We start from the raw sequence: 14,621 nt of genomic DNA on the forward strand, positions 1-14,621 counted from the left end.
TTGAGCATTGGAACCCAATAACATTTACAAAATTATAAAAAGTTTATCTCCAATCAATTTCTTTTCTTTTCTTTTTATTTTTCTGATTTCCACTTATTATTGTTATATAAATATCTAAACTCATTTTATAATACTTTAAAAAATAGGAATTTTCAGATATTATAATCCCTAAATCCTTTCTTCCCATTCTTAATTACTTTTGCAATTGGAAATAGGGCTTTGCAATTAGGTTCCCTCTGCATTATACTCTGCAACTGACCCACCACGGTTAGTGTTGGAGTCCTTAGAGGGGTTTTATTCTCTTGAACAAAAGTCAAGTGACAAGAAAGAGTCTGGGCTCCCGGCTCTACACCGGGCCTGTACATTATTACTGGAATCTCTTGTACCTGTTTTGGCAGATCCTATTTTGGGTGTTGAACATCCAGTTCTGCCCTTAAATATAAAGGAGCAAGCCAAAAGTATTGCACATGAATGGAAGTCGAAGATAAACCTTGAAGGAGATGTTGCCAATGGCAATTCGTTGGAGGCCCAGGCCTTCTTGCAACTTCTAGCTACTTTTGGAATTGCGTCAGAGTTTGATAAAGATGACTTATGCAAGCTTGTTCTTGCATTTGCACGGTGCAGGCAGACACCTGAACTCTGTCGTTCCCTTGGACTTGAATCAAAAATGCCAGCTTGGTTGGCTGGTGTTCTGTAATGTTAGCCTCAGTGGCTAGGCTGGCAAAATTTCCATCCATTTTGGTAGATAGGCTTTTTGTTGTTTTTCTGGCATTCATGGCTAGCTTGGTTTTTTTGAGGGACTGGTGGATTTTATCAGTATACTTGGTTGTGGCTGATTGAGTTGAAGATAAATGTTGGTAATCCTGGCTGTAGTAAACCTTCCCAACATTTTTTTTTTAGTCTTGTGAACGGGTTTCTAAGTTGACGGGGTTGGTAGTCTTTTCTTTAGATCTCAACATTTCATATGCAAGGCAGACACTGAGTGGCCTCTACTAGGTAGACATCTTTTTATGAGGTAGAAATTTGTATGTAAGTTATTTTTTTGATATTAATAAAGGCACCTGAAGATGATCAGCTATGGTAAAGTGTCATAAGGCCTTTCATGAGTGGGGAATTGTTTACTTACGAAAATGGTCTCAAGCTGGCATAGCTGTTATCTTTATTGACAAATCTGTTGAAGTTGTCTGTATTGTTTTTTCTTTCACAGTAAACTGTCTTTTGGTATTTCAAATGTTTGTGACATATTCAGATTAACTGAAAATTTTGTGACAATTTCATGCAGATGTTATAGAAACCCTGGTCAATAGTGGAAAACAAATTGAGGCAGTCAACTTTGCTCATGCATTTGGGGTGACAGAGAAGTTTTCACCTGTTCCTTTGTTGAAAACAAATTGAGGCAATCAACTTTGCTCATGCATTTGGGCTAACAGAGAAGTTTGCACCTGTTCCTTTGTTGAAGGAATATCTGAAAGATGCTAAGAAAGCTTCTCAGGCAAGTTTAAAAAGCGGGAATAACTCTAGTATTGCACAAGTACGATTGTATTACTGTTATACAAAATGTCTTGTTATGTGATGATCATTTTGGCTTAGTATTGTTGGTTATATCGGAAGTTCCTTTTTTGACCGATATTTTTATTTGCTGCTAGAGAATGAAGTAAATACAAAAGAGCTTTCTTCTTACAGAGCTGTTATAAAGTGCATTAAGGAGCACAAACTTGAATCGCAGCTCTCACCAGATCCTCTTCAAAAGCGTGTAGCTCAGCTAGAGAAAGCTAAGGCTGACAGAAAGAGGGTTGCAGGTGCTGTTAAGTCTCAACCTAAGCGTCCTCGTGCCAATGGAGGAAATGCTGGTGTATATATGCCTCCGTTAAGTGCAGATGAAAGAACTCCGACTCTTTATGATTCTTCCAATGGTGTAGACAGAAGCTTTTATAGGTCTTTGGATAGAGTACAATATTCTGGTGCAGCTCCAGGTGTTACATCCTACAACCTAGAGTGCCAAAATGCATATGACAGATCAAACCAAGGATTATATGGAGCAGGCTATGGTGTTGGAAATAGGACTCCAGTCTCGCTCTCAAGGCCATATATGTATCCATCAGATAACATGGGGCCTTCGTTATTGGGTTCCGATTCTTACAATTCCTCTACTAACTACAGCAACCATCACTTTGGCAGTAGACTGCCTGCCCCTCCTCCAACTTATCAGTCTTCTTTTATACATTAGGTAGGTACGGTGCTTATCTTACCGTGGTCAAGCAAGTTCTGATCTTATCAGGCCCCATAAAACCTTTTCTATTGGATGTGGCTGGTAGTAAGCACTTAGCTTTGAAGAGGTTTTTTTACTTTGTTTCTGTAAATCTAAAAGATTGGAAAAGTTCATTTGGCAGCTTTTCACAATTTTCAGTGGTGTTTTCTTCTATTAAGGAATCTTCTATTAAGGAATTTTATTTTTGTATGGTATTGAGTGCTTCATCACTTTCCTAGGTTACTATATACTATAGTGTTTACAGTTCAAAGATGATTCCATGCATACTTTTGGTATTTTTTTATTTGTTTGACAAATTAGAGAGGATCAATCTGTCTCTTTGTGGAAGATTAAAATTTGGTGAATAATATATCATTTGTGATCTTGTTCGGAGCTCATAACACAAGACTTTCAATTGCATTGTATGCCAAGGGCTGGTCTTGTGATGAATATGATTTAATTGTCCACTTGCACGTTACCTCATTGGTACCTGTTTACTCTACGCCTATGAAGCGAATCAGATTTTATTTTGATTAGTCCAATTGTAAGGCTATTTTTGAAACTGAACCCTGCCCCTCTTAAGCTCTTGCATGATTTAAATCCCCCTTTTTGAGCAGAAATGATTTGTAGTGCTAGTGGTATAGTTTTTATACCCTGCATTAATATTTTTGTGTTCTCTGTAACAAGGACAAAGCACATTGGAGTTATATGTCCCATCTAGAACTAGCAATTGTCTCAAAAGGTACAAAGAGAGGCCGATAGGATTATCAAATTAGAATTGTTGAATTTCTCTAGAAGAGATGTTGGTTCAAGCCTAAAAGGAGAAAAGAGATTTGATGTTTGGAGTTCTATGCTTTCTAGACACCATATTTCTTTAAATACAACTTAATTTTAGAAAAAGTTCAACCGCAATGCAGTTCTACCATGCATACATACACTTAAATCGTTATTGGGCTTATGATATTGACAAATTCAAAGTAAACTAGTATACAAGAGAATGTACCAAGCTAAACCATAAGTTACACATCGTCAAACCTAAAAAAGTACATAACAATGGTTTGGCATATCAATAGCGATATCATAATTGCCTTTCCTTCCACATACATACAATTGCTCCAAAGGCAAGGACAAGAAAAATTTTCAGCTCTAGTGAGCACCAGTGGGTCACGAAAACGAGTGACCACTAATGGCTTTCACATTTATACAAGGAATTGGCAAGGGACTTTACATGGACTCCACTCAACTTCAGACACAGCTTCAGCCAATATGGAGAGTGATTGAAATTGAACATAGCTAAGTAGTGGCATTGGCTCACAGCAATACACCAAGTATAAAATATTTAAGCTTTTAGAGAAGCAAGGAGTAAGAAAAATTATGAAGCTCAGAGAAGTAGATTTAAATCGATCAAAGCTTGTTGAACGGCTCTACTGTCCATAGAAATAATCTTCCAATGTTCTGCTCTCATGTACAAGATTTACACTTTGATCTGGACAACTGTTTGATACCAAACCATCATTAACTCCAAGCATTGCAAGTGATAGATGAGTTTGGATGTCACAACTCCCAGAGTTTTCTCCAGATTCATCCTCAATCAATTCATCTAATTCCATGGACATTTTCAATTACCTCTTGGTCCAATAAGGTAGGTCATCTCCTTCTCCTCGTAGTAATTTCAAAGTCTGCAATAATAAGTTACAGACAAACAATGAGGAAGAATAAGTTCACGTTCTTACATTAACCTTTATCCATTGTTTGAAATTTCACAAAGTCAGTTTAATGCAAAGGTAAGCCACTTTATTTGGGGAAACCAAAGCTTTCAATTCAAATCTTGCAATCTAGATTTCAGCTAGGATAGTGATTCTCAGGAAAGCTATATACTCTCTTGATATTGGAGCGAAAGCAGATATGCTGGCTCTTCTTGCCTATTCAGGGAGGGGTAATTTGCATACTGAAGCTTTGGTTTGAGATATGATGTAATCTATTTTGCTAATATTCAAAGAATATTATATTTCATTAATGGAAAAATAGATTATTGGCAATTGAGGCTTTGAATATTTTGCCATAATCCACCATCAGCATTTAGGGCTAACCTGTTTAAGGGTGATGATTTTACAAATTGAACTACTAAACAAATGTTTAGATTACAACCCTAAACACTAGGTCTAAACACCCTTTACTCTATGACATAAGGATATGAACTCGATATTTCATGTGCCATTCTTCCTTATGGGAAAAAACAATTCTAGCACTAACTCCTCAAAGGAAAGGAAATGTCTTCAAGCAACTAAATTTGACATAAGATCAGAAACTGAAACATACATATGCAACTAATGAGAATAAGAGTAATTACTTTGTTCATTCGAGGTCGAAACTAAGCTCCCTGTCTTAGACAACATGCTGCACCAATGACCATTCTCTTCATCTTCCTCATGTCATAAGCATCTTCGAAAAGTGGATCTACAAGTTCTTTTACAGAGCCAGCTGCCAGTAATGGCCTTGCCTAAATTTTGAAATTTACAAGAGATTAGGATTCTGAACCAAGACAAAGAAACCAAAAGAATCCAAAATTATCAAATACAAAACAAGCAGCCTTGCCTAAATTTTGAAATTTACAAGAGATTAAGATTCTGAACCAAGACAAAGAAACCAAAAGAATCCAAAATTATCAAATACAAAACAAGCAAGGACACTAGAGCCCTACCCACATAACCAAGCTTTCTTGGCCTTTAGGATTCTTGTCATTGATTGGTTTTCTTCCTGTTATTAGCTCTAGAAGAACTACTCCAAAGGAATACACGTCCATCTTCTCATTAACCTTGCCATACATGAAATGTTCTGGAGCCAGATACCTGAAATATGATAGCAGCTAGTTTTATGAAGGCTTGATTATAAATGAAATTTATTTTCCTAAGGAAAGAGCTGGTGTAAAGAAAGAAATCGATATTTACCCAAATGTACCTACAACATCACTACCTATTATTGTTTCTCACCCCCTCGAGAATAGATTCACTAATGGATTCCCACAGTTTGAAATAGAATCCAAGGCATCAAAAGGTAAACCTAGGATACCCACTTATTCAAGACATGTTCTCTAGAGACTGTCACTTTGCATTTAAGTAATTTCATTCATCCTCTTATGCAGATCTCAACAAGTTTCCTTCAACCGATCAGCTTGGGTACCTGCTTGAGGTACTGGAGAATAACGAAGATGAACCTAAGCGGGACAATGATGATCAAGAAAGGTAGAGACCCTCATCCACAGTCTGCAGTTCTGTAAAATAAAGAACATGACAAAGATTTTACTTAGAAAACAAGTTATCACTAATGGGTTCCTGGAAGTAGTTGAATAGAAGCTACTTTGTTTTGTTTTGGTGATTATTATAAAAAGGTAATGATCAGTGAGTTTCTTTCCTTGCAACAGCTATGGACATAACCTTCCAGAGAGTCCATTTTCAAATCTTAATGGATCCAATGATATTAAAACAATATTATATAGTACATAGAAAACAATGGGGAACATGCCCACTATTTCCAAAGTTTTAACACAAGCATCATCAACATCTGCTATCGATAAGGAACTTACTTGTTCTATATGCCTGGGTACTTAGAATAATCGTTTTTTTTTACATTGTTATTTCAATGATTTATCTGTATTCTAACAACAGACAACAAAATCTGAAACTTCTACCCATAAATCTATGTGTAGATGTCGTTGTGGAACCGAAGCAATTAGCGTGTAGCCACTTATTTTGTTTCAAATGTGTGCCAAAGGTTAGATAAACCAAGCACTCATTTTCATTATTAAATCAATATATTTTTGAAAGAACATATATAACTGATTCAGGCTGCCATTTCTATGAATTCTGTTGGTGCAGGTAATTAAATTGTCTGAGGAGTGCCCCGAGATACATCAAGGATTTTATCAGTATACTTGGTTGTGGCATCCATCAGTATACTTGGTTGCTACCACTTAAATACTTTATTTACAAGTCTTTTTTTATTTGTGAGATAAAAGGGAGGGAATTCAGAGTGATGCTCCTATTAAAATTTTTGACTCCGATCAACCTATTATGGCCATTAAATTCTGATTCCCATGGACCGACGGATATTATTATTTTTTCTCTGTATAAATATGTCAATCTCAAATTTCAGGAGAATGACTTGGAGTCAATTAGAGATTCGCATGTTTTAGTACGTGAAAAATTTCCTCATGGTTTCAGAACGGTAACTGACCTAGCCTCGAAATGTGCTGCATTTGAGAGATCTGAACGCCCATCCATGAACCTAAGTTGCTCGTTGTATTGAAATTTGAGTTGAGTTGAGTTAGGTTGGGTTGAAATTATGTGGTTAACATTTTTTACGATAGTGGATTGTTAATTTGCTGTAGTGATTTAGATTAAGTTGAGGATAGAATTTTTTTAATATTACTATATTATTAAAAATATATTTGATCTGTAAAATTAACATAGATTTATTTTAAGTACGGATCTAACCTAAGTCAAGAAAAATCAAATTGTATAGATCCATTTTAAGTACGCGATCTAACGAGAAAGATCAATTTTTTTCACTGGAAAAGGATCTCAAATTTTTTCACCTGCAAACTTCTTTAGAGTGAAAAATAGAACGTGTTGATTTTCATAATTTAAATTGTATCTTTGAATGTCAAAAAAAAGTATATATAAAATGAAATAAATATTTTAACCATAAAAATTTATAAAAAAGTTAAATGATATATAATATATATGTAATTGAAATTAAAATATTTTACATTTTATCATCAAAATTAAAACGTTGCAGCAGTCCATTTATCGTTCAATATATCATTTTAAACCCTTTTGGGCATTTATTTTTGATTTGTACAGATGGTGTTTCACATAGATTGTGAACATTGGTCCTCAAAGATCTGACTGAATTGCATTGTTGTGGTCATGATTTGTGACCATCACTAGAAAAGACAATCTCACAAATCCTTACTAGATATTCTGGAATACATTTCACAATAGTTTGGTAACGGTTACTAAAATCTTACCCTCCATGGACACACATTCCACTGGCCACAAGTGCTTCAGTGTTTCCATCGAGAGTAAAATTTAACTCATTCATACAAAATCTTATTGGGGATGGATATGTCAAGCTGTTAATTTCCTGATATATGGATAACTTTCTAATCTGTTCTCTAGAGACTGTCACTTTGCATTTAAGTAATTTCATTCATCCGCTTATGCAGATCTCAACAAGTTTCCTTCAACCGATCATCTTGGGTACCTGCTTGAGGTACTGGAGAATAACGAAGATAAGCCTAAGCGGGACAATGATGATCAAGAAAAGTAGAGACCATCATCCACAGTCTGCAGTTCTGTAAAATAAAGAACATGACAAAGATTTACTTAGAAAACAAGCTGTCAATAATGGGTTCCTGGAAGTAGTTGAATAGAAGCTACTTTGTTTTGTTTTGGTGATTATTATAAAAAGGTAATGATCAGTGAGTTTCTTTCCTTGCAACAGTTATGGACATAACCTTCCAGAGAGTCCATTTTCAAATCTTAATGGATCCAATGGTATTAAAACAGTATTATATACTACAAAGAAAACAATGGGGAACATGCCCACTATTTCCAAAGTTTTAACACAAGCATCATCAAAATATGCTATCGATAAGGAACTTACTTGTTCTATATGCCTGGGTACTTAGAATATTCGTTTTTTTTAAATTGTTATTTCAATGATTTATCTGTATTCTAACAACAGAAAACAAAATCTGAAACTTCTACCCATAAATCTATGTGCAGATGCCGTTGTGGAGCCGAAGCAATTAGCATGTAGCCACTTATTTTGTTTCAAATGTGTGCCAAAGGTGAGATAAACCAAGAACTCATTTGCATTATTAAATCCATATATTTTTGAAAGAACATATATAACTGATTCTTGCTGCCATTTCTGTGAATTTTGTTGGTGCAGGTAATTAAATTGTCTAAGGAGTGCCCTATCTGTGTGCAACACAAGGGCAACCAGGGCTTTAAACTTTCTGCAAGGAGAGATTTACAATTTGATTATTACCCTTGGGAAAGAGAGCCAGTCCCACACCAAATGTGGCATCAAAACAAATGTATTCTAGACACAGATGAACAGAACTTACCGCAACCAATAACAGCCGCAAGCTGAAGGGTAGGTGTTGGAGCATACAGGAAGGGGGAAATAAAATGGAAGACAGTTTGTAAACGAATAGTTGAATGGTGGATAAAGATCAAATCCATCAGACATGCCAGCACGTATTCACGCATGGAACAATCCTCATGATAGAGTGTCGTCTCAAATATAGGTAGAAGCCTGAAAAAAATGAGTCTGGAATTGAAGCAGCAGGAGCATGCCAATTTAAGTGCCAACAACCTGGTCTCTGAATCTTTAGATATCAATCCATTTCCAAGATAAATTGCTAGTCTAGACTTCATCAAAGCTTCCTCCTCCTCCTTTGCCTCTTTCTCCAGCACATACTAAAAATCACCAAAATGAAATAACCATTAACTTCTGAACATAAACGTTAAACGCTAAACCCTAAACCCCCATTTTTAATAATAAATCCTAAACGTTAACAATCGGCTACCTTCGAATTATAAAATCTAAAACCTGCACTCTAGAACAGAGTCGTTTGTTGTTGGCGTTCTCCAGTCTAAGCCCTAGACTCCTAAGTCAGATATGCAGTTTAAAATACATCATTTATACTCTAAACACAATGTTAATGGATCCTTAAAACCGAAATCATGAACCCCAACCTATCGTTGCAGTTTAAATTCTAAGATATGAATCACGAACCTGGTCGATCTCTACTAAACTTTAAAATTCAATCCTAAACCTTAAATGAGGTAAATTAAATACCTCTAAAAGACGATCTTGATCGAAAATGGAGCTGAAAATCTTCTCCTCCACAACATAAAGCATCTTCTCATTCGAGGATTTGCCAAACCCTAATTCGAACATTGCTTCCCTGAGGGCATGAAAACTGAAATCTACAATGCATTTGGTGTAATCCACCAAACTCTGGGCCTCGACAACGGAATTGGCGTTAAGGGCTCGACGGAGCAGCTGAGAGCAAAGTTGTTTGCGGGTACTGAATGGCAAAACAAAACCCTCAGATATGAGGGAATCCAAAATTCCGCTCAGGGCCCGCAGATCTTTGCACTCGAACAGAAAATTGAAGCGGTCTATCCGCATTAAATTGGGATTTTCAAACTGAGCAGGCAGCCAGGAAATTTGTCTACAGATAACTATAGAAAAATCAGAAGATGCCAAGGAAATCGAAACTCCAGTGAAGCCATCACTACTGTCTGCGAAGGGTTTCGAGCGGGTAATCTCTCCAGCATGAGATAAACAGGGATTTCAACCAGCGCTGATTAAAATTCCAACTATAATGATCTGATCGAACGGCACAATCTCTTTTAATCGTCTAACACATCAGATCAATGGTTGAAAATAGGACACGGTGGCATATAAGGGAGTTCTTCCCAGAGGGAAACACCATACGGCATAATTATACAGTGGCATATGCTTATCAACCCCTTGGTTTGTTGATGCATAACCTATTATGGTGTACACAATCAATAAATATGATTAGATTGTTTATATTTTGAAAGATCCATTGGCAATAGATTTTCAAAACCCTATGCAATTTGAGTTGTTGCCCTGAAACACATATCAACATTTCCATTAATTTCACCATACCTGCTCTATGTGGCCTTAAGGAAATTGAAAAGCTCTCTCCCCAATACGAGGCAAAGTAACAAGTGGACCAGCACATGCATGCCATATCTCTTCATAAAGAAGAGATTCACTGACATCTGAAACAAACAAGCACATGTATTAAACCTTAACTACCTTCAGCACTCTTAAATACAAGGGGTGTCTAAGTGGATCAGAAAAAAGGCCTTCGCTAGAGTAGATTAGTAGGGGAGTTTCACAGTAAAAACATAAAACAAAGACGCCAAAAACAAACAAACAAACTGGCTCTTCGATTTTTAATGGTATAGAAAGATTGAAATGTCGTGAGTGGATTTCATATTCCCGGTAATAAACCCAAAAACAGGGCAGCAAATTTTAGTGGAATTGTCTGCTCAATTTCTAGGTCTAAATCAATTGTAAAAGCCCATGAACAAAGCACTCAAAAAATAGTATAGTTCATATTTATTGTGATTCCATACTCATATCCCATAAAGGAGGCAGTAAAATATTTGGATTATTACAAAAATTCAAAATCCTCCAATCCATCATGTCTATAAAATTGGGTTTATTGAGTATGATCATGAATAGATGATGGTAACTCGCCTGGCAAGGAAGTGAAACAGTTGTATAAATTCAAATGGGATAATATATCATTCAAGAAGTCTTAATGCCAATAGGTTGTTATGAACTTCTCACACCACGAAACGTAGTTAGAGATGGCCCAGATGGGTAATGGGTAAATGATGGTAACTCGCAGCCAAGGAAGTAAAAATTGCCAACTAAATCAATAGTCTAGAGAATCTACAAAGATCAATTATTGTCGTCCTAAGAGTAAATACGAGATTCTTCCTGCCCCTGTCGCAACATTCGCATGGTCACATACCAATCCCTGAGTGAACAGTGCAACCTTGCAAGTCGCATAGTCATGTTTATGCTCGGCGAGGCGTGGCGCAATCTTGCAACCTTTGCGACCTCTGCAACTCAGAAGGTCAAGTTTACGAAGATGGAAAGTTCGACTCGTGACCTCTGCGACCTGTGAGTTGCATTAGTCGCAATAGTTGCAACAATCGCAAGGATCAGTTTTAGTGACATTCTGATACTGCGACTGACCTACTAAGGCAGCAACCTGCTTTTACTTAACAGAAAACTTAGATTCTTCCTTAATCTCCTTGAGACTGTTAAACTCTTTGAGTAGAGACTATTGAACACTTTGAAGAGACCGTGAGAACCTCGCAGGGCTTGAGACTGTTAAACTTTGAGTAGAGACTATTGAACTCTTTGAAGAGAACCTAAGAACCTGGCAAGGCTGGTAAACTCTTTGAGTGGAACCTGGTAGGGCTTGAGACTGTTAACTCTTTGAGTAGAGACTATTGAACTCTTTGAAGAGAACTTGAGAACCTGGCAAGGCTGGTAAACTCTCTGAGGAGAACCTGGCAGGGTTGGTGGCTTGGCCTGGTGTAGGTGCTCCAAAAATTTCAAAAAATTTCAAGGTTCTCTTGGAGGGTTGTTGAAAACTAATCATATTTCCAACAAAAATACACCGAACATTTCTCAAATTTGAGGACCAAAACTAATCACATTTCCAACAAAAATAGGCCCAAGATTTCTCAAATATTTGAAAACCTAAAAGAAAAAAACTTTTTCTTTTGTTCTTTTGTTTTGAAACTTTTTAGAGACATATTTTATATAGAAAAAATTTAAAATAGAATAGAATTTTTCTTTTGTTACATAAGAGAAATATTTTATATAGAATAAGCATTAAGAGACATATTTTATATAGAATAAGTACTAAAATAGAATAGACATATTTTATATAGAATAAGTATTAAAAGAAATAACTACAACAATATAATTATGAAAAATTATGTTTCTAACAAAATACGTCCAACATTTCTCAAATTTGGGACCCTTTTAAATTTTGTAGTCTTAGAGTCAACCCAACATTTCTCAAATTTGGGAACCTTTTAAATTTTGTAATTTTAGAGTTCCAACATTTCTCAAATTTGGGAACTTTCCAATTTTGTAATTTTAGAGTAGCCCAACATTTCTCAAATTTGGGAACCTTTTAAATTACACAATTTGGGAACCTTTTAAAGTCGAAGATAAACCTTGAAGGAGTTGTTGCCAATGGCAATTCGTTGGAGGCCCAGGCCTTCTTGCAACTTCTAGCTACTTTTGGAATTGCGTCAGAGTTTGATAAAGATGACTTATGCAAGCTTGTTCTTGCATTTGCACGGTGCAGGCAGAAACCTGAACTCTGTCGTTCCCTTGGACTTGAATCAAAAATGCAAGCTTGGTTGGCTGGTGTTCTGTAATGTTAGCCTCAGTGGCTAGGCTGGCAAAATTTCCATCCATTTTGGTAGATAGGCTTTTTGTTGTTTTTCTGGCATTCATGGCTAGCTTGGTTTTTTTGAGGGACTGGTGGATTTTATCAGTATACTTGGTTGTGGCTGATTGAGTTGAAGATAAATGTTGGTAATCCTGGTTGTAGTAAACCTTCCCAACATTTTTTGTTTAGTCCAGTGAACGGGTTTCTAAGTTGATGGGGTTGGTAGTCTCTTCTTTAGATCTCAACATTTCATATGCAAGGCAGACACTGAGTGGCCTCTACTAGGTAGATATCTTTTTATGAGGTAGAAAGTTGTATGTAAGTTATTTTTTTGATATTAATAAAGGCACCTGAAGATGATCAGCTATGGTAAAGTGTCATAAGGCCTTTCATGAGTGGGGAACTGTTTACTTACGAAAATGGTCTCAAGCTGGCATAGCTGTTATCTTTATTGACAAATCCGTTGAAGTTGTCTGTATTGTTTTTCCTTTCACAGTAAACTGTCTTTTGGTATTTCAAATGTTTGTGACATATTCAGATTAACTGAAAATTTTGTGACAATTTCATGCAGATGTTATAGAAACCCTGGTCAATAGTGGAAAACAAATTGAGGCAGTCAACTTTGCTCATGCATTTGGAGTGACAGAGAAGTTTTCACCTGTTCCTTTGTTGAAAACAAATTGAGGCAGTCAACTTTGCTCATGCATTTGGGCTAACAGAGAAGTTTGCACCTGTTCCTTTGTTGAAGGAATATCTGAAAGATGCTAAGAAAGCTTCTCAGGCAAGTTTAAAAAGCGGGAATAACTCTACTATTGCACAAGTACGATTGTATTACTGTTATACAAAATGTCTTGTTATGTGATGATCATTTTGGCTTAGTATTGTTGGTTATATCGGAAGTTCCTTTTTTGACCGATATTTTTATTTGCTGCTACAGAATGAAGTAAATACAAAAGAGCTTTCTGCTTACAGAGCTGTTATAAAGTGCATTAAGGAGCACAAACTTGAATCGCAGTTCTCACCAGATCCTCTTCAAAAGCGTGTAGCTCAGCTAGAGAAAGCTAAGGCTGACAGAAAAAGGGCTGCAGGTGCTGTTAAGTCTCAACCTAAGCGTCCTCGTGCCAATGGAGGAAATGCTGGTGTATATATGCCTCCGTTAAGTGCAGATGAAAGAACTCCGACTCTTTATGCTTCTTCCAATGGTGTAGACAGAAGCTTTTATAGGTCTTTGGATAGAGTACAATATTCTGGTGCAGCTCCAGGTGTTACATCCTACAACCTACAGGGCCAAAATGCATATGACAGATCAAACCAAGGATTATATGGAGCAGGCTATGGTGTTGGAAATAGGACTCCAGTCTCGCTCTCAAGGCCATATATGTATCCATCAGATAACATGGGGCCTTCGTTGTTGGGTTCTGATTCTTACAATTACTCTACTAACTACAACAACCATCACTTTGGCAGTAGACTGCCTGCCCCTCCTCCAACTTATCAATCTTCTTTTATACATTAGGTAGGTACGGTGCTTATCTTACCGTGGTCAAGCAAGTTCTGATCTTATCAGGCCCCATAAAACCTTTTCTATTGGATGTGGCTGGTAGTAAGCACTTAGCTTTGAAGAGGTTTTTTTACTTTGTTTCTGTAAATCTAAAAGATTGGAAAAGTTCATTTGGCAGCTTTTCACAATTTTCAGTGGTGTTCTCTTCTATTAAGGAATCTTCTATTAAGGAATTTTATTTTTGTATGGTATTGAGTGCTTCATCACTTTCCCAGGTTACTATATACTATAGTGTTTACAGTTCAAAGATGATTCCATGCATACTTTTGGTATTTTTTTATTTGTTTGACAAATTAGAGAGGATCAATCTGTCTCTTTGTGGAAGATTAAAATTTGGTGAATAATATATCATTTGTGATCTTGTTCGGAGCTCATAACACAAGACTTTCAATTGCATTGTATGCCAAGGGCTAGTATTGTGCTGAATATGATTTAATTGTCCACTTGCACGTTACCTCATTCGTACCTGTTTACTCTACGCCTATGAAGCGAATCAGATTTTATTTTGATTAGTCCAATTGTAAGGCTATTTTTGAAACTGAACCCTGCCCCTCTTAAGCTGTTGCATGACTTAAATCCCCCTTTTTGAGCAGAAATGATTTGTAGTGCTAGTGGTATAGTTTTTATACCCTGCATTAATATTTTTGTGTTCTCTGTAACAAGGACAAAGCACATTGGAGTTATATGTCCCATCTAGAACTAGAAATTGTCTCAAAAGGTACAAAGAGAGGCCGATAGGATTATTAAATTAGAATTGTTGAATTTCTCTA

General features: G+C 36.4%; 2 protein-coding genes across 2 annotated transcripts; both read left to right on the forward strand.

The window, feature by feature from the left end:
• The first annotated feature begins 1,077 nt into the window (after positions 1–1,077).
• LOC149211774 (FRIGIDA-like protein 4b) lies at positions 1,078–2,227 on the forward strand. The gene is made up of 4 exons (XM_089388475.1): positions 1,078–1,186; positions 1,283–1,350; positions 1,460–1,531; positions 1,649–2,227. Exons 1-4 carry the CDS (start codon positions 1,078–1,080, stop codon positions 2,225–2,227), a joined length of 828 nt encoding a protein of 275 aa, XP_089244601.1.
• A 10,429-nt stretch (positions 2,228–12,656) lies between these two features.
• LOC149211775 (FRIGIDA-like protein 4b) lies at positions 12,657–13,806 on the forward strand. Its single transcript, XM_089388476.1, has 4 exons — positions 12,657–12,765; positions 12,862–12,950; positions 13,039–13,110; positions 13,228–13,806. Exons 1-4 carry the CDS (start codon positions 12,657–12,659, stop codon positions 13,804–13,806), a joined length of 849 nt encoding a protein of 282 aa, XP_089244602.1.
• Positions 13,807–14,621: the final 815 nt, after the last annotated feature.

Source organism: Pinus tabuliformis, chromosome 1_1 (genome assembly GCF_031772625.1).
Source record: "Pinus tabuliformis cultivar Carrire ecotype Pingquan chromosome 1_1, CPIR1, whole genome shotgun sequence".
NCBI lineage: Eukaryota > Viridiplantae > Streptophyta > Pinopsida > Pinales > Pinaceae > Pinus > Pinus tabuliformis.